Raw genomic sequence first — 21,061 nt, 5'->3', positions numbered from 1 at the left:
ACAGCTGTCATCTCAGGGTCTACGATTAAGACTTTCACCGACACACATGCATGGGTACATGCCGTACAGATCACTTCCTTTATTCACGTCACATTCACAAAGGGCCAAAGTAAGTAACAGTTTAACTCGAAATGCATGGAAACTGTTTTTGCACACTAAAGCCATCCGAATTCCCCAAAATGATTTTGCTTCTTAATTAAAACAGTTTTTGTTTGGAAACTGATTCAAATAATTGAACTTTAATGATGAGTGCAATAACAAGTGAATCAATTAAAGGAATAGTTCACCAAAAATATAACTTTAGTGTAACTTTACTATGACTTTGTTTCTACTATTGAACACCAAAGGAGGTATTAAACATAATGTCCAAAATGATATTTTCCAAACAACGAAAGAGAATGAGGACCAGGGACATTCACTTTCTTTATATGGAAAGAAAAGCTTGGAAATTCTGCTAGACAACTCCTTTAGTCAAACATCAACTTCAAATACTGATAAACGAATAGTTTTTAAGCAGAAAGGGAACTGTAATTCACAGTGAACCTCATGATCTAGGAAGAATGGAATATTATTTAGAAGTAATATTTGGACAGAATAGTTGCACCAAAATATTCCCTAAAAGAACCATAGTCTAATTCAGTGTATCAATGCAGTGGTTAAGTCTGATAATGTTGGCTGAACACTAACCAGTGTGAACTGTGAGGGAAAGTTTTAAACACAAGCAGCAAGAGTAATCATCAATAACGTGATAGAGTAACAGTCCAGTGACGTAGATCACAGCCCCTTTTCTGTGTGATAAATTAAAGGCTGACTAGCGGTTTCATGACTACTCTTATTACACTGCCCTGATTGCACCACTGCTCTCTCCTGGACCACAAAGTCTGAGAGAGGACTGATAGAAAGGTAGCAGGTGAACTAAGGAGGAATAATCTTTGAAAATGAGTACAGATTTGAAGAAATACTAAAAGTACAATACTTTGTCTCATCAAGAACTTTTAGCAGGACAACTATAGAACTATAGAACCCACAATCAGGAGTTGATAATGATCTTATAAAGCATCTTTATCATTTCATCGCAATGCCAAGTTCTACTTACCTGTGCCTGTTGAGGGTTTTCCTGGTGTGTTTTGTTAACCATTTAATCCAAGGAATAAGTGCAGATGCAAACCAGTGCCAGAGCTCTCGTCATCGACTGGAACCAAATCTAACTGGACTTCCGATTGTCACTTTCGAATGGCATCATGTGCAGACCCCATATCTGGTAGTCGTGTGGGTATTTGTGGCTGGCTTGGCAAAACTATCAGGTAGGCAGCTTGAACTACAAAGTGAAAATTGTGACATTTAAAAAATAAGGTTACATATGTTAACTTTAATGCATTAGGTATCTACTAACAATAAACAGGTTTTTTTACAGCCTTTATTAATATTGCTTAAAGTTTATTCATAAATTTCCGTTGTTCATTGTCTGTTGTTGTTAGTTCATAATACATGCTTATGCAACTAATGTTAACATATACTCTTAATCTTAACATTTACACAACTTTTTCTTAAACGTTTAATCTTCTAAATGTATTAGAACATTTAGAAACTAACATTATCCAAGATTAATAAATGCATTAAAGGTATTGTTCATAGTTTTTTCATGTGTTAGTCCATATTGTGTACCGGTAACTTATTAAAGCATACAACTTTGAATTTTAAAATAAAATAGAATATGTAGAAAATAATGTTTTTTTTAAGATAAATGCAGTAAAAGTATTTTTCATTGTTTGTTGAAACTAACATAGCGTTAACTAATGCTGACATATAAAGCAATTAGGCCTACTGTAAAGTGTTTGACAGTTACCCAGCAAAGAAAATTTTGTTGTTTAACATATTCCAATTATTTGTTAACAATATATAAACACATCAGTGGTATTCATCATTAATTAATTTAAGGGTTTGTTCTTACAAGGATGTCATACTTTAATGAGAGGTTGAATTTCAGTTAAGTTCAAGGTGATCCCTTGATAAAAACCTCATACTAGGAAATATAGAAACAATACTGTGTAACCTGACAATAGACCTTTTCAGGTTTTGGAATACGGAAGTAAATGATTGCAGGGTAAACCTCGACAGCGGTGAATGGGAGTGAACAGGCGATCACTGCACATATTATTTTCACTTACCCATTTGCTCCAAGACCAAAAGAAAAAATCCACTATTACATTTTAATGACATTCCAGAAGATGAAAGACAATAAATAGAGCAATAAACAAAATAAGCAATAAGCATAATGTTATAAACTTACACTCAATATTAACTAAATGTATCATATAAAAAAATTATGAGATTTACGCTCCTAAATAAGGTGGAAACACGTCATCACAGTCTGTGCCCTAATGGAAAATCCAGCTTTACCTTGTAGCTGTGTTTTGGAACATGGTAGCTGGTTTCTAGCTGGTCCAAGCTGGGAGACCAGCAAGCAGCTTGCAACACCAGCTCAAGGTGGTCAAGCTGGTTTTTGGAACACGGTAGCTGGTCGACCAGCTTGGACCAGCTCATGACCAGCTTGACCAAGCTACCATGTTCAATAACACAGCTACCAGCTTAAGCTGGATTTCCAGCAGGGTGAAAAAGATCTATTGCAAATTGAGAGGCACAAAAGAGGCTCAAAGATTCCCATAAAATAATATTTTGCAAACACTACAACTCTTGTAAAAGGATGGTAACTAATGCAATTGCATGTTGTCATTAACATGGTTAGTACTGTTATTCTGACTCAGACTGTTATCAGTATGGAGTGTAAAATGCTGTCCTCAGTTTCAGTGTCTGTCTGATCTTTCTTCATATGCTCTCAATATTTAGGCAGATTTTTAAATACTTTTTTCTTTCTTGTTTTGTCAGTTTGATACTAAAAATAGTCACCTTTTCGCAATATTCTCATATACAGTATCTGAGAGAGGGATGCTTGAGGAGTAGAGAATAATAATGTAATGAATCGATAGTAATAATAAATAAGAATCAAAAAGTGAATAAGAATATCAATAAAGTTTTTAACCATTTCTTGAATGTATTGTCATAATAATAAAGAAAAAAATTCATAATAATACAAAAGGTTTGAATTAGCTTTTATCCTTTCAGAGAATAGTCAGCCGTTTTAATTTTAGTTATAAAATCTTTGTTATATTACAAACCAATTTTTTCAAAAATTGCTGTTGGTGTAATTTGTATGAATTTTGCTGCATATCATCTACATACTCCTATCAAAAGAGTACTTTAGGAGTCAAATACTTAGGTCCCGCCTTACAGGTAAAAGAGCCAATAACCTTTAAGATACCGACATTGCCTGTCAATCAACCCACTAACGTACAAGCGCATTAACTATACAAGCCAGGGAAATTGCGTATTTTAGTGTAATATGAGGAAAAAAAGCACGTTTTATGATACCAACATTGTCAGATTTTACTGCTGATTTGAAATATGTTCTTTGAACGTAAACTTGACCAACTGATTTTGAGATTTTGGTTTTCCCCAATTCAAGTAGATAGGAGCTGCACTGGCATGATTGGAAATGAGCTTTCCAAAGATGGCCAACAGCAGGCTTGCTATAAAGACTTTGTTCCAGTGAGGCACTTACAATTGAAGTGAATGGGGGCCAATTTTTTTAAAGTACTCACTGTTTCAAAAGTATAGCCACAAGCCATATAGAATATGCATGTGAACATGATTTTATTGTGATGTAATCACTTACTAACCTCTTTTGTGTAAAGTTATTGCCAATTTTACAACTTCATTACCATGATGGTGTAATGTCAACAAACCCTATAATCACAGTAAAAATTACAATTTAAAACAACTTTACAGCTCATATAATACACAAGTTAACAGAAGAATTAATGCAAGTGCTTTTACAAAATGATAAGCTTCACATTTCTGTTTAAACCCTCCAAAAATTGTCCCCATTCACTTCCATAGTAAGTTTCTCACTGTAACCTCGATTTTTGCTTTTTTTTTTTTTTTTTAAGAAAAGGAGGGATGAATCGAAATACATTTTTGTGGTATTCAACTGTGGTATTTATGCCACAAATACTGTCAACTGAGCTTAACTTGTATTGAACCTGGAATATTCCTTTAAGATTAGGCAGCAGAATATTAACAAATTCCCTGTTAACCTTATCAATATTTTTCAAAAGTATTTTATTGGCATGCTTGTTTTACATACAATATTGCCAAAGCATCCAAACAATAATAAATGCAATGGCAGAAAAAAAGAATGAATTAATAAAAAACTATGAAAACATGATTAAAGAGTTAGTTCACCCAGTCATCATTTACTCACCCTCATTTTGTTTCAAACACATTTGACTTTCTTCTGAGGAGCACAAAAAGAGATGTTAGGCAGAAAGCCAGCAAATGAAAAGTGAATGGTGACTGAGACATTCTGCCTAACATCTTTTAAAAGGAACAAAGAAAGTTACACAGGTTTGGATCAGTTTTCATTTTTGGGTGAACTATCCCTTTAAAACCTGCCACACTTAAACAGTACTCTAAATGTTTACATATTCTTGTAAATAAACAGCTGCCATGCATTCACTCCAAGTCTCTCTCTTTCTCCCTCTCTTTCCAGTGATTGAAATAAACCACCATGTCACCAGTGTGATCCCAGAGAGTGGAATGCTCATCATACTGGGATTTATCTTAGGAGGCATCGTCTGGGGAGCAGACAAAGCACAGACTTTCAGACTGCAACCTCCCACTTTCTTCTACTACTTGTTGCCCCAGATCATCTTGGATGCAAGTTACTTTATGCCCAACAAGCTATTTTTCAGCAACCTGGGAGCCATTCTTATTTATGCCATCATCGGAACTTGCTGGAATGCAGCTGCCGTGGGCCTCTCACTATGGGGCTGCTATGAGGCTGGAGCAATGGGTAAATCCGAAACTGTCATTTTCTGCGTTCTCACTTTTCTGTTAATGTGCATGTATTAAATGTACATTGTACGTCTTTTACACGTATAGAGCATGCCCATTTGAAAACTGGTGTGGCAAGTACAGTACCAGACTAATAGTCCCTCTTGAAGCAAAACAACAATAGAACTTTATTTACCCACACCCTGTATAAAATTCCAATTCCAAGACTTGAATGACTTTTTTTTCCGTGAAACACAATGAAAGTAAATGGTGACATAGACATTCAAATAGTGTTTATGATCTACTGCATAGTTGACACTGAATTAATCAGAAAGTTTCTCTGAACATCAGGTGACCTGGACATTGGCCTTCTACAATTCCTATTATTTGGCAGTCTAATCGCCGCAGTGGACCCAGTGGCGGTGATTGCCGTTTTTGAGGAAGTGCATGTAAACGAGGTGCTCTTTATCCTGGTTTTTGGAGAGTCGTTGCTTAATGATGGAGTCACAGTAGTGAGTAATAGAGATTCATTTCCTCGAAAGCTCTGAAAGCCATGATTCTGTTTGTTATGGACAAGCACCTTTAGCACATTTTCTCTCTGCTTATGCAATCTTCTTTTGTTTCTCATTTGTAGGTGCTTTACAATGTATTTGATGCCTTTGTTTCTCTTGGAGGTCCAAGGATTGATGCTGCAGAGATTTTCAAGGGCATATGTATGGACCCTCAATGCCTTTCTTATTATACAAGGGGGTTCAAAAGTCTGAGTCCACACACACTGATCTCACTGTGAAATCAGAAACAGTAGGTTGACTTTTCTATGGGTAAAATGTATCTGTTCCTACCAAAATTTTAAACACTGCCCCCAGTGGCCAAAGCAGTATGATGTTGTTTGATGTATGGACATGTGTAAGCTTCATCACCCAGTGAAACATCCACAGAGTGGTGCAAAAAGCGAGTTGTGAAGCAAGATGTTTTCAGCTGTACATGTCGTAATACAGTGAAGAGGAATGCATATTTTATAAACTGCACCCCCCTAACCCAACCCCTAAAAATAAATGTAACTCATTGGAGCAAACATGTAATGATAGAGGAAAAAAAACGCAACATCTCAATCAAGCACGATTATGCAAACGTGATTGCTTTCTGATTTCAGCACAGGATCCGAATCCGGATCTCCCACGCTGCTGACGCACTGCATTTCCAGTAGCCACAAGGGAAAGTTAATACAGTGCGGCCGATGCAAAAATATCTGATAGGAGATGCCGCTTGTCAGCATCATGTGGCCAATCCTTGAAAACCGGAACTCTCCGAAACATTGTCTTCCCATGTGGTCATACTGGTCCATGTGTGAAAATTATTCTTTATTAAATTTTTCTAATTTAATACAAATATTTTCATTGAAAATTATAGCATCAGTATGACAATTTGAGTGATAAGTTGAAATGAAAAATGAACAACCTAAATTAACAGAATTTCTTAGTATTTGGTATGTTCCTTATGACCACATGCAAAAGTTTGTGCAAAATCTGATCTGAACCAAAGAGGATCTTGTGTGTTGAAGCAAGGGAATGAGCTTTTGCTCAATGACACAAATTTGCTGATTTTATTTGTAACCTAGAAACAGTGCGGAATCTTAAATATTTATTGTTCATTTTACATCGTAACGTCCTTTTGTTGTTAAAAATCCTAAAACTTTAAGTTTATTTCAAGGTTTAAAATAGATTCTGAATCCAAGATTTTTAATGTGGACTCAAACCTTTTGAACCCCAATGTATATTCACAAATTCTCATGGATATACATTAATTTTAGCAACTCAAATTCATCCTCTAGGAGGTTTCCAGTGTCCGATATTCAGCTTGTTTTCTTTGTATTTTCCCCCTCACTTTTATGTTCTCCTAGTTTCATTTTTTGTGGTGGCATTTGGAGGCTCATTTCTCGGCATTGTATTTGCCATCCTGCTGTCCCTGCTGACCAGATGCACCAAGAACATACAAATCATCGAAGCTGGCTTCGTCTTTGTGGTGGGATACTTGTCTTACCTGACAGCAGACATGCTCTCCCTCTCTGCAATACTTTCGTAAGAGTCTCTTAAACAAAGTTACACTTTAACAAATAACAAACGGTATTTGTTCACTGTAGCCACACTTAAAAATGTATGAATGTCTTTGCATAATATAGCAACATTTTAAACCAAGTGGAATTTATATTTAAAGAAAGATAGCACAAGCACACCTTTCAAGCATAATACTATTATAGGATAATAGGATATTATTTCTTTAATAGTTGAATTGGTGTAGCATAATTTATTTCCAGATGGCACTTTGATATTTTGTTGTTAACTGAAATAAAAATCATACATGTGTATGAATAAGTGTCCAAACACTTTTGTGGCCACAATACAGCAAAAGTGGATTGTTATGATAAATAGTTACTGTTGGATATGCACAATGTTTTCAAGCATGTACTGTCGTTAATGGACAACACTGGTTTTATATGTCACAGAATCACCTTCTGCGGTATTTGCTGCCAGAAATATGTGAACGCCAACATGGATGAGAAATCAGTTACAACAGTTCGTCATGCCATAAAAGTGCTTGCGAACGGCTCCGAGACAATTATCTTTTTATTCCTGGGCATTACAGCAATCGATAGTGTTATCTGGGTGTGGAACACTGGCTTCATCCTCCTCACCCTCCTCTTTGTGTTTATTTACAGGATCATAGGTGAGATAAAGATCATGCATAAGCATCGTTGTGCCCCATTGAGCTTGTTGTCTGAAAGGCCTTTAAAAACGTTCACGTCTTTGTCTATTCATTGTGTTTTCATGGCAATATTCTTGGGGAATATGTGTGTGTTCCAGGTGTTTTCTTCCTTACCTGGACCTTAAACAAGTTTAGACTGGTTCCCATTGAAGTCATTGACCAGGTTGTGATGAGCTATGGTGGCCTGCGAGGAGCAGTGGCGTATGGATTGGCAGCCATGCTAGATGAGAACAAGATAAAAGAGAAGAATCTCATGATTAGTACCACCCTCATTGTGGTGTATTTCACTGTCATACTTCAGGTACAACCCCCTCCCTCAGTCACTCTCATCATAATCCAAACTAAATTGTAGTTTCATTGTGCATTTGTTTCCCTCTTTTTTTTTTTAGGGAATCACGATGAAGCCATTGGTTCAGTGGCTTAAGGTCAAAAGGGCAGCTCATACAGACTTGAAACTTGTTGAAAAACTGAACAACAGGGTAACTGTTTGTCATGATGCATAAGTCAAGTCAAGTCAAGACAATTTTATTTGTATAGCGCCTTTCACAACACACATAGTTTCAAAGCAGCTTTACAGAATATTAGCATTAACAGACGATAAGAACTGTAATGTCTATAAAGTCGATTAATCATCATTGTGTAATTTAGATAAAATACGAATTTTAATAGTGTTTGTAAATAATTAAATGATAATTGTATTAATAACCCCAGTGAGCAAGCTGTAGGCGACTGTGGCAAGAATCACAAAACTCCATAAGATGTAGATTAATGGAGAAAAATAACCTTGGGAGAAACCAGACTCACTGTGGGGGCCAGTTCCCCTCTGGCTAACATTATGAATGTAATGTAAATATTAATTATGTATAGGTAAAATCATGGTTTAAAATTATTAAACTAAGTGATAAGGGTCATTGATTAAACATAGATTGTGTTTGAACTGTAAGATTAATGACCAAAGTCTTTGAAGTCCATCTTGATTAATTGCAGAAGTTCACATAGATGCAATTGTCCTTGTTAATTGGCTGATGAAGGCTTTTGTTGGCAATTGTTAGTCTAAGCATTTCATTTCAGGATCGTAGTCCATAAATAGACCGAGGTGATGCAGGTTGGAGTTGGCATAATTTCATCCTCTGAAGTCCGTCATAATAGATTGAAGTGATGTTTGGCTGGCACCGGCTGCATTTAGTCATCATCATTCTGCGACATGTAGCAGTGGAGTCCAACATGAAGCAGGAATGGTGCTGGATCCAGCCGGTTCTGGTGACCTCAGGATAGGAGTCCCGAGGTTGAGACAGGGAAACAAATAAAAAGATGTAAGCGTAGATGCCATTCAATATATTGCAGAGTTAGAGATCATGCTCAATGTTTCTGGTTTCTGGTTCCAGACCCAACTAAAGCAGCCTAATTGTGGGATAAATTAGGTGTATGCCTGGCTAAATAGATGAGTCTTTAGTCTAGACTTAAACTGAGAGAGTGTGTCTGCATCTTGAACAGAGTTTGGGAGACTATTCCATAGTTTAGGAGCCAAATATGAAAAGGATCTTCCTCCTTTAGTGGATTTTGATATTCTAGGAACTATTAATAAGCCAGAATTTTGCGATCTTAATGAACGTGTTGGAATATAGCGTGTTAGAAGATCACTTAAGTACTGCGGAGCTAGACCATTCAAAGCTTTGTACGTAGTTAACAGAATTTTAAAATCAATACGGAATTTAACAGGTAGCCAATGTAACGATGATAAAATGGGGCTAATATGATCATATTTCTTGGTTCTCGCCAGCACTCTGGCTGCTGCATTTTGAACCAATTGAAGTTTATTTATTGATCTTGCTGGACATCCTCCCAGTAATGCATTACAATAATCTAGTCTTGAGGTCATGAACGCATGAATTAGTTTTTCGGCATCAGCAACCGAGAGCATATGCCTTAATTTAGCAATATTTCTTAGGTGGAAGAATGCTGTTCTACAAACATTTGTAATTTGATTTTCAAAGGACAGATTGGTATCAAATATAACACCTAAGTTCTTTGCTGTTGAAGATGATGTAACAGTACATCCATCTAGAGTCAAATTATATTTTAGTGGCTTATTTTTAGAGTTTTTTTGGTCCAATAATTAGAACCTCTGTTTTGTCAGAATTGAGTAGAAGGAAATTTCTGGCCATCCAATCTTTTATTTCATTGATACACTCTGCTAATTTTGAGAATTGTGAAATCTCATCAGGTTCTGAAGAAATATAAAGTTGTGTATCGTCAGCATAGCAGTGGAAACTTATTCCACGATTCCTGATAATATCTCCCAGGGGAAGCATATACATAGAGAAAAGCAGAGGCCCTAAAACTGATCCCTGTGGCACTCCATACTTTACTTTTGTTTGGTTTGACAATTCTTCATTTAAATAGACAAAGTGGTAGCGGTCTGCTAAATATGACCTAAACCATGCTAATGCCACTCCACAAATTCCAACATAATTCTCTAGCCTATTCAAGAGAATGTCGTGATCTATTGTGTCGAATGCAGCACTAATATCTAAAAGCACTAGAAGAGAAATGCAGCCGCGATCAGATGATAAGAGCAAGTCATTTGTAACTCTGATAAGTGCAGTCTCTGTACTGTGATGAGGCCTAAATCCTGATTGAAATTCTTCATATATACTATTTCTCTGTAGAAATGAACATATTTGGGAGGATACTACATTTTCTAGTATTTTTGACATAAACGGGAGATTTGAAATCAGTCTATAATTAGCAAGTTCTCCAGGATCAAGTTGTGGCTTCTTAATTAGCGGTTTGATAATTGCCATTTTAAAGTTTCTTGGGACATGTCCTAAGCATAGCGAGGAGTTAATGATATTAAGAAGAGGTTCTGATATTACAGGAGATACCTCTTTTAAGAACTTAGTTGGTATAGGATCTAACAAACAAGTTGTGGCTTTTGATGTTTCGATAAGTTTTGTTAGCTCTTCATGACCTATGATAGCGAAGGATTGAAGTTGCACATGAGGGAAATTATTCAACACTGTTTTCTGAGGTGCTATGACAGATGATTGCATAATTCCAATTTTATTTCTGATTATTTCAATTTTATCTGTAAAGAAATTCATGAAGTCATTACTCTTGAGCTGTGACGTAATATCTGGTTCGGTTGAGGCTTTATTCCTAACCAATTTAGCCATAGTACTGAATAAACATCTAGGATTGTTGTGGTTATTTTCTATGAGTTTACTAAAATATGCTGACCTGGCAGCTTTGAGTGCGTGTTTGTAGCTACAGACACTATCCTTCCATGCACCCTGAAATACTTCTAATTTTGTATTTTTCCACATAGCTCCATTTTCCGAGCTGCTCTCTTGAGAGCATGAGTGTGATCATTGTACCATGGTGCAGGGCTTATTTCTTTAATTTTCTTTAATCGAAGTGGGGCGACAACATCAAGGGTGCTAGAGAAGACTGCATTTAAATTTTTTGTTATTTCATCAAGTTCTTCTGGGCTTTGGGGTTTACTGAGTATATGAGATAGATCTGGAAGTGTATTAGTGAAGTCATCTTTAGTGGTCGAAAGAATAGTTCTACCTGAACGATAGCGTGGTGTAGATTGAGTAACATTAGCTGATTGCAGCATGCAAGACACGAGGTAATGATCCGAGATGTCATCGCTCTGCTGCAGAATTTCTATATTATCAACATCAACTCCATATGAAAGAATTAAATCTAGCGTATGATTATGGCGATGAGTTGGTCCTGTTACATTTTGTCTGACTCCAAGAGAGTTGAGAATATCGATAAATGCTAATCCCAATGTATCATTTTCATTATGTATGTGAATGTTGAAGTCACCAACAATTAAGGCTCTATCTACAGTAACTACAAGATCTGATAAAAAATTTGCAAATTCACTAAGGAAATCAGAATAAGGCCCGGGTGATCTATACACTGTAGAAAGGGTAAAGGACGACAGAGATTTTTTATTTGTATTTGACGGTGTCACATTAAGCATTATTAGTTCAAAAGACTTACATTTATATCCTGTCCTCTGAGTAACACCAAAAACTTCACTGTAAATTGTAGCAACACCTCCTCCTCGACCCTTCAGACGAGGTTCATGTTTATAACAATAACCTGGGGGAGTAGATTCATTTAAACTAATATATTCATCCGGTTTAAGCCAGGTTTCAGTCAAACAGAGCGCATCCAATCTATGATCTGTAATCATTTAATTGACAATTAGTGCTTTGGTAGCAAGAGATCTAATGTTTAGTAGCCCTATTTTATATGATGTTTATTTTTAATTTGTTTGTTTTGTTCAAGTTTGACCTTAATCAAATTTTTTCTAAATGATTTAGTGAGAGTATTGTGTTTGGTAGTTCGGGGAACAGACACAGTCTCTATGAGATCTCTAGGTGATACAGTCTCTATGTGTTGTAGTTTATGTGACCTGTGTGACGTCTCATGGCAGCTAGCAGACGTTCGGATTAACCAGTTTGTCTGCTTCCTGACCTGGGCCCCATTTAGTCAATTAATATCATTATTAAGTCTATGAGCCAAATTACTAGAGAGGAGAGCGGCACCTTCCCTGGAGGGTTGGAGTCCGTCTCTCTTTAGCAGGTCAGGTCTACCCCAAAAACTTTTCCAATTGTCTATAAATCCTATTTTATTCTGCAGACACCACTCAGACATCCAGCCATTCAGTGACACTAATCTACTATAAACCTCGTCACCACGACGAGCAGGGAGGGGACCAGAGCATAACACTCTTGCAAAAATACTTGGACCTCCACAAACTCTTTACACTGACTGACCAGATATTTTTTTCAAACTTGGCATAATCAATAAGGCTTATATTAGTTTTATTATTTAACAATGTCTAATGGTGTCTTTATAGGCATTTGATCACATACTTGCAGCAGTGGAGGACATTTGTGGACGTATAGGAGACAACTGGTGGACCAGAAAGTGTGCATTCCTCTGTTCTCTGCTTACACCAAATGATTTTACTGTAATGTAATATACATATAAGATAACACATAGCCTATCTTTCTATTTGTCTCTCTCTCAGTTGGAACAGGTTTGAAGAAAAGTATATCAGCTGGTTATTGATGAAACCTAAGGCCAGAAAAAGTAAAGACTATCTCTTTAGTATCTTTCACAAACTGAATCTCGAGGATGCCATGAACTATGTCTCTGAGGTGAGAGCCTGGGTTGGCTTATTTCAGCATAATAATGCTATTTATTATTTTTGGTAGTCTCAAATTACCTGTATCAAACTGCAAGGTTGTCCTTAAACAAAAGTTTTAATTAGTTTCATATACAAACATAAATGGTAATTAGATTGCAAATTGAGTGCATTTCCATCTCAGACTGTATGAACTACTGCAGTCCATTAGATCTATATTCACTGTATTTCTGTTGACTGAGTACTGTCAACAATGAAGATGATGAACAATGTATCTGATAATTGTCTTTTTTTATGTAGGGTGAGCGCCAAGGTTCTCTGGCCTTCGTTCGTAGTGATGAAGCTGCCAACATAGATTTCAAAAAGCAGTTTGGTTCGGAATTTGCAGATGCCATGCCTGATATAATGGTCGATATGTCAAATTACGAGTTTGGGATTGAAAATATTACCTCCATCGTGTAAGTGCACTGAATATGTCTGAAACATATTTCAGCACAATTGCTCACTCTCTAAAGTTAGTTTGCAAGAATAATCATTGTTAACTTGAAACGTACCTATTGACAACAACTTTTAGCTTAAAAAATATGGCTGACTGAAAAGTCTGTACGTGATTTCAGCCGTTAAATTCCGCCGCCATTCTATTAATTTAATAACACCCGCTCTTTCCAAAGCCCCGCCCCTCCAAGACATGCCAGCCAACCCGATGCAAACCCGAGCAATACAGAATCTACAAAATTATTCATGAGAAGAGAGCATTTCTGATTAGCTACAAAATTTAGACCGGCGGCCACCATTCAATATATTATGTTCACACTTACAGCAGGACGGTTGCACAGACGAGTGTGTTGATTTTTCAGTACGTAGTAAGTTTCAGTAAGTTTTTTTTATTTTTATTTTTTTTATTTGTTTTATTGTGAAGGCAAAAAAGTTAACAATTGTATAATTATAATTGTATATACAAAAAGGCAATAATAATAGAAAAAAACAACAACAAAAAACAGAAAAAAATAATAATTTGAGAAGTTCCTCGTTGCACACTGTAGCGCGATGACGTAGTGGATCTAATCCTTTGCGTAGTGGATTTTGATGACGTAGTGGATGTTTTTTTATGCTTTACATTGAGTAGATTACTACATGGTATTAAAGTATTACACTGAGACATTTGTTTAATATAGTTTAGCTTTTAAAAATGGTCATAACCATGGATTTCGTAAATTATTTCACACAGAAAACAAATTAAGCAATATACTCCTCACTATAACGTGCTCCTGATTTTAACATCTCCGCTGTGCATAAATACCATGGGGTGAATTATTTGTATATTAACATGTAGTGGTCAAACATATTTCGAAGTATGCGAAAGTGAAATGAAAGTGAATCTGTGGCGCTTCAAATATGATGCACGTGGAACCGAATGAAGCACATCTGTTAATCTGAGCAGGAGTTGTGGAGCACAGAACCGCTCTGACTACACTGTAATAATGCTTACACACAATACAAAGACATAGACTTTGAAGTGAACAGCTTGATTTATCTATTAATTTAATTAAATCGTCTTAGCCCTTTGCAGTTAAATAATCGCACAATATCATACCGCAAATGTATTTTAATTAATTGTGCAGCCCTAATATATAAATGTGTGTGTGTGTGTGTGTTATGAATATGTACTGTATTAATGACCGTTAAGTATTTTACAGTAATATAATGCACATTAAAACATCCATCACGTCATTAAAACTGCATGGAATTAGATCCACTACGTCATCGCGCTACAGTCTGCAGCGAGAAGTACTGGGGAAATCTGTCAGAAAGTATGAACATTTAATTTTACGGTATTCCAATAAATAAATGAATAAATAATAAAACGCTTACAGCACATTTAAGTCTTGAAATGACCAGGAGCTATAGAAACAATTTATTTTGAGACACTACTGAGATAATATGACATACATACAAGATGCCTCCTGTTTAAAATCAGTTTAATATCAGACTAGCATAGTTTAGCCAGAAGTTTAGCCAGAAGTTTGCCGTTAGAAGTAATGAAAGGAAGGACAGCGATCTTGCTTTATTTACATATGGGACTAAGAATATTATTTATGAAGAGGTTTAGATGAACTACTGTATCTGATTGTGCTAGGATTGCACTTATTGAATATCTAAATATCCATATGGCAAAATGTGGCAAAAATTAAAACTCTTTGGTCTCTTGTCATTTTAGAAAAGACAGTGTTCCATCAGTATCCCTGGACATCCATGAGCAAGACATGAAAAATTTGGTGGATGACTTCAATGCCCATCATCTTCTACAGCAGCACTTATACAGGAGCAGAAAGCATGTATGAAATGGCCTTCTCATACACATTCATGTTCACACTATATTTCTCATTTGAACCACAAAGACGTTTTTCCCTTGATTACATGTGCACATTAAACAATTCCTCCCAATCAATTCTCAATTTTCCCCACAGCATCGTCACAAATACAGTCGCAGTCACTTTAGCATCAACCAGAGTGAGGATGAAGTGCAGGAGATCTTCCAGAGGACCATGAGGAGCCGCCTTGAGTCCTTCAAATCGGCTAAAATGGGTGTCAACCCTGCCAAAACACTTACTAAGCATCACAAGAAGGAGCAAACACATAAGGTATTAGACATATTAAAGATCTTCCCTTTACCCTGAATCAATCAGTTGTAGTTACATTTCTCCACTTCTCTATTTATACATTTGTTCAGATGTCTAATGGACATCCAGATGGCACAGGCTATCCAAATGGAGATGAAGGTATCTATCTGACAACCATCCACCCGCACTGAAAAAAATCTATCTGTCTGTCTGTCTATCTATCTTTGACTATGCATAATTTTGTTTTTTAGATGACAATGTGTTTGTTGGTAGTGAGACCAGTTCCATGAGTGGTTATTTCACACGAGACACATATATAGTGGGAGGTAAGCAAAGCAGTCTAAACAGACATGTTGTTTTGTACGTAAAGAGCAATTCTATCCAATAGCACAAACACATTAACATTTGTAAATGTGTAAGTTTAAGGTTTGTGTGCTTTCTCCATTGAAGCTGGCATAGAGAATCCAGCATTCATGCCAGATATGGGCACTCCAATGCAAAGCCCACCCTGGCTTATGGAGATCGAGATGGACACATCTGTTGCACCCTCCCAGAGAGCCCAGCGACACCTGCCCTGGACACCCACCAGGCTACGGCGTCTTGCACCGATGAGGATCAGCAACTGTTCGACAGACTCCTTCCTTATGGCTGATGTGTCTTTAACTCTGGATGTGCATGAGGAACAGCCTCAAAGAGACAATGCAGAAATGTAACTATGCATCCTCCAGTTCAATAACATCAAACTGGAAAATAGCTGATTTTGCTTTTGGAGGCTGGCATTCCCACCTAGCAGCTTAATGTTTTTAAAGGGGTCATGACATGACTTTTTAAAAAAAAAATCCCCCCTAAAACAATCATATATTTGTAAAACATGGTCATTTTGACCCTCTGCCAGAAATGCCCGGTTTTTAGGGGCCTGGGTATCTCAGCGAATATTGAAGCTGATTACCACACCTGGAGTCACGAGTTCGAATCCAGGGCGTGCTGATTGACTCCAGCCAGGTCTCCTAAGCAACCGAATTGGCCTGGTTGCTAGGGAGGGTAGAGTAAAATGGGGTAACCTCCTTGTGGTCTCAATTAGTGGTTCTCGCTCTCAATGGGGTGCGTGGTAAGTTGTGCGTGGATCGTGGAGAGTAGCATGAGCCTTCACATGCTGAGTCTCCACGGTGTCATGCACCACGAGCCACGTGATAAGAACTTGAAAATGGCGTGTATTTAGCGTGTTCAGTAGGGTTCAGGTCTGGGTTTGTGCAGGCCTATCAAGTTCTTCCACCCAGCCAAAACCATTTACTAAAACGGGTTGTCCACATGCTTTTGCCAATGTAGTACACAGGGAATGGCACATCAGACACCTTTTTCAGAGCATTTTTTGAACGGCACAGTATACCAAAGAATATTTGTTGCTGACCATGTGCACTCTATGATTACAGGTGATGAGTCCATGACTAGATGCTTCAGGATGATAATGCCGCATGACAAAATGTACATATTAAGCTGTTCCAAAGACAAAGCAGTGCCTGCACAGTCCATGGTTTCCAGTCCATAACAAAATATAAAAAATGAGGTGGAACTGGAGATTTGCTGCATGAAATCCTGTACAATATGCCAGATGCTAATTAATTTACATAGACCAAAATTCCAAAGGAATGTTTCTGGCACCTTTTTGAATCCATTTGGACAATCCTGTAAGCAACACAAGGTAGCTACTACTGAATGTTTTAAAACAGCAATACAGAAGCATGTTGTTCTATGCAAGTGATGCAACAGCCATTTTCCACTTCTGTATGTTTTGTCAAATTAAAAAAATGGTCTTTCTGCACTACAACAAGAGTTTACACTACTGGTCAAAAAGTTTGAAACACTTATTCTTTATTTGAATTTCTTTCTTCACATTTTAGAAAAATAGTTAAGTCAATGTCATTCAAAAGGAATAACATAAATGGAAATATGGGAATTATGTTGTGAATAAACAAAATCCAAAATAAATAAAAACAGTGATATATTTTAGCATCTTCAAAGTTGTCACCCTTTGCCTAGAATTTGCAGACATGAACTCTTGACATTTTCTCAAACAACTTTGAGGTATCACCCCGAGATGCTTTTAAAACAGTATTGAAGGAGTTTCCATCTATGTTGGGCACTTATTGGCTTCTTTTCTTTATTATTTGGTCCAAGTCATTAATTTCAAAAACTTTTATTTATTTATAAAATTGTAGTTTTATAATGAAATAAATTAATATATTTTTCTGTACAAAACTAATTTCAAACATTTAAGCATACGCCTTCAGATCAAAAGATTTTTAAGATCACGAGAAACATTTCAGTCAAGTGACCCCAAACTTTTGACCGGTTGTGTATATACTGAGTGGTGACAGTTTTTTAGTTCGCATGTATTGCAGGTGTGCTGTGAATTGTTGAAAATACTTTTGAGCATGGTGAGGTCAGTCAAAACATTTTAAATCTAGCGTTTCCTAGTATTAAAATCATGTTTTTGATCTCCGTCCATATAATAGTGGTTTCTCTTGGTATTATGGCATCATCCAATTTCCATTTTGGGATTAATAAAGCATCTATCGATCCTTCTAATTATGTAATCTACAGTGGTGGGCAAAAATATTGGCACCCTTGGTAAATATGAGAACAGAAAAAATCTGCATTGCTTATCCTTTTGATCTTGCATAAAAACAAATCACCAAAATCTAACCTTTATTTTTATACCTTTACATAAATATTTTTCTCTAAAACGCATAAACCCAACTAATTTCTGCAATTCTCCAGCTGTGATCTCCAGCCACTTGAACCATCCTCCACAGTGTGCGTGGAGACTATATAGACACGCGTCACTTTTCCAGGCCGATTCTCAAGATCTCCAGTTGACTGGAATATTGCCATGATGGTGGAAATGGGCATTTTCAATGCTTTGGTTATTTTCTTATAGCCACTTCCCATTTTGTGAAGCTCAACAACCGTTTGCTGCACAACAGAACTGTATTCTTTAGTCTAACCCACTGTGATAGATGATTGGAACAAAAGGGTGTTCTTCTCAATCCTCGTTAACAAAGGATATTTAGTAATTTACAATAATGTGAGCAGTAGATTATTTCCCAATGTCACCCCTCACTATAACTAAAGCAGAAAACACAAAAACATGTGTATTTTCAATATTTATTCATATGCATAATATGTTTCCAAGACAAACAGTTTAAAAGACATGTATCCATAAAAGTTTGCATACATACATTTTTAATTAAAACATTCACAATTAAATAGAATAACCAAATAAAAAGACCCAATGAAAGACCACAGTTAGAAGGGTTGAATTCTAACAAAAGGGACAGTTCCATTTCTAAAACAGGACAGTTGTGTTATCAGTTAATTAACATTGTTATTTCAGCACAAGGTAACTAAAGCTTTGAATGTCTGTTACATCACAATGGACAGACAGCTAACTTTGGAGAATTCTATGAAGTTCCTTCAAGTTAAGAAGAAGCTTGCATAGTATGATAAATCTGGACATTGATACTTCTGATCAAATTCATAGCAGACAAGTGACATTTAATAAATTGCTAATAATGTGCTGAATTTAATCGAATTTAAATCACATATAAAAGATGTCATAATTTAGTAATCTATGCAAATGATCAAAGGCTACTTTGAGATCCAGCAATTAATTTTTGTGACATTGCAGATACATCCAAAATAAATTAACCACGTTAATAAAGTAACCGATGGATCAGGCGAGTTCGTTCCTAGCTTGAACTAAACCGATTATGTAAAGGTATCCAGAACTGGAAATCAGGCAAAGTACTGTATTAGTGATGCTACCAATTAAGTTATTGCTTTTTCATCACATACAGAAAACACATATTTGACACTGATTGTTGGAAATGGTTTGGAGACAAAACAATAATTATGAATAGGAATCAACTACAGGTTTTGGATATTATTGACATTCCCAGGCTTTGTACAGTAGTCTGCCTGGTCAGTGCTTGATCTGTAAGTTATGAAGTTCCAAATTTAAAAAAAAAACTATAACCCTTGTAGAAAGTTTGGTCCAGAGACCCTGTAACTGGCAAGCTCTGCAATTTATTGTGTTCTTGGCGAATAAAGAGGCACAATTACACTCACACATACACTTAACACTCTGAAACACACTTTATACAGTATAGCATATCAATATATATAAGTACTTCAATATAGGCTTGCTGGGCCCTTAATTTCTTCTTTTTTTTTTTGTCTGAGAACAGCACCATCAGAAAAGGCACATTCCACTAAGTCTGCCCTAAAGATGAACCTTCACCTTGAAGTCAAAGCAATAAAAACAAGCAGCAAATACTCCAGGCTAGAATAAATCAGATGCGTAGCATAAACCTTTATCACTTTAGTTCAGACACCAATAAAATTAAGTTCAAAGGGGTTAGTAACCTACAGACATTTATGAATGCACCTAAAAATAAAATTCTATCATCATTTACTCAACCTCATGTTGTTGCGAACCTATATGGCACTAAGATGCACAATGTTAGAGACTGATGCTCTCAGTCACCATTTACTTTGATTGCAATGAAGGTGAATAGTGCATTTCCTTTTCGTGTTCTAATGAGGAAATAAATGTCATTTTGAATGACATGAGGGTGAGTAAATGACAGATTTTTCATTTTTGGTTGAATGTACTAATCTGTTCACTTAAATAGAAATGTTTGAGGTGGTACCTTCATTTTTATGTTAATAGAAATAATTAGAATAAAATGACTAAAGGTTCATCTCTTTGTAGACATTTTCTTTTTTTTCCCCCAATACCATGCAACAAACCACTTCCTTTTGGAAAAACAAGATGAATCTATTAATAGTCTATTGCATATTATCCCAATTTATATGATCAGTATCACTTATCATCTTTTGCTTAATCTCTCATAGACTTTGTTAGCAAAAATAATCGATGTGCATTATGGAGTTCCATTATTTATAAAATATACATATTTACTTCTGCTTTTAATTAAAAATCCTTTAATTGAAGGTATCCGCATTCCAGCTTTAAGCCAGGGGGTGGAGTGTGTGTAATACCACAGTTTATGGGAGGTGCTATTTAAGCCACACCCACCAAGCTGATTAGCTCCACCCCTACACACAATGCCCCACCTACAGATCTTTAGCAACTTATTCCGTGGCAACTTCAGAAGGCTGTATAAGCTGTCATCAAAAGACTGAAGCTCACAACACCTACAGCCCAAAATGCATGGGTGCAGGTTCTACTAAACGCTCCCCTTATTCAAGTAAATTCAAATGCTGGTAGCGGCAGAGAAGTAACAGATCTCAAACACATTGAAACAAAGAAACAGAGCCCCGAAGCCATTCGACATTAGCACACATTTTTTGTTGTAGTTGAATTTCAGTTAACCCGCTAAAATTGACATTTTAGATTAAACAGTTAGTTATTTTTATAATAATAATAATAATAATAATAATAATAATAATAATAATAAGACAGAAAGAGTCATCATTTATTATCATTTAGTTTGTTCCAAAACTGCAAGGCTTTCTTTCTTCTGTGGAGCACAAGAGGAGAAATTTGGAACAACATTGAAGCTGCTCTTTTTCCCCCATAATGAAA

At 36.3% G+C, this 21,061-nt stretch overlaps 2 protein-coding genes across 3 annotated transcripts; one reads left to right on the top strand and one right to left on the bottom strand.

Moving 5' to 3' along the window:
- The first annotated feature begins 840 nt into the window (after positions 1 to 840).
- Positions 841 to 17,976, top strand: LOC127650284 (sodium/hydrogen exchanger 3-like). Of its 2 annotated transcripts, XM_052135600.1 has the most exons (17): positions 841 to 1,304; positions 4,610 to 4,912; positions 5,245 to 5,405; positions 5,528 to 5,606; positions 6,794 to 6,971; positions 7,397 to 7,617; positions 7,755 to 7,957; positions 8,046 to 8,135; positions 12,539 to 12,609; positions 12,713 to 12,842; positions 13,130 to 13,287; positions 15,048 to 15,165; positions 15,298 to 15,471; positions 15,561 to 15,609; positions 15,702 to 15,776; positions 15,901 to 16,159; positions 16,881 to 17,970. In XM_052135600.1, the coding sequence occupies exons 1-17, from the start codon at positions 1,079 to 1,081 to the stop codon at positions 16,882 to 16,884; spliced, it is 2,499 nt and encodes an 832-aa protein (XP_051991560.1). In that variant the 5' UTR covers positions 841 to 1,078; the 3' UTR covers positions 16,885 to 17,970. The 2 variants fall into 2 exon arrangements, with proteins under 2 accessions (XP_051991560.1, XP_051991562.1); XM_052135602.1 differs by lacking the exon at positions 8,046 to 8,135 and having other exon boundaries at positions 16,881 to 17,976.
- On the bottom strand, positions 9,173 to 12,525 carry LOC127650285 (uncharacterized). Its single transcript, XM_052135603.1, has one exon. The coding sequence runs from the start codon at positions 11,867 to 11,869 to the stop codon at positions 10,961 to 10,963; it is 909 nt and encodes a 302-aa protein (XP_051991563.1). The 5' UTR covers positions 11,870 to 12,525; the 3' UTR covers positions 9,173 to 10,960.
- Positions 17,977 to 21,061: the final 3,085 nt, after the last annotated feature.

The sequence above is a fragment of the Xyrauchen texanus genome, chromosome 10 (assembly GCF_025860055.1).
Source record: "Xyrauchen texanus isolate HMW12.3.18 chromosome 10, RBS_HiC_50CHRs, whole genome shotgun sequence".
In the NCBI taxonomy this organism is placed as follows: domain Eukaryota; kingdom Metazoa; phylum Chordata; class Actinopteri; order Cypriniformes; family Catostomidae; genus Xyrauchen; species Xyrauchen texanus.
This window is presented reverse-complemented; position numbering and strand designations above follow the sequence as displayed.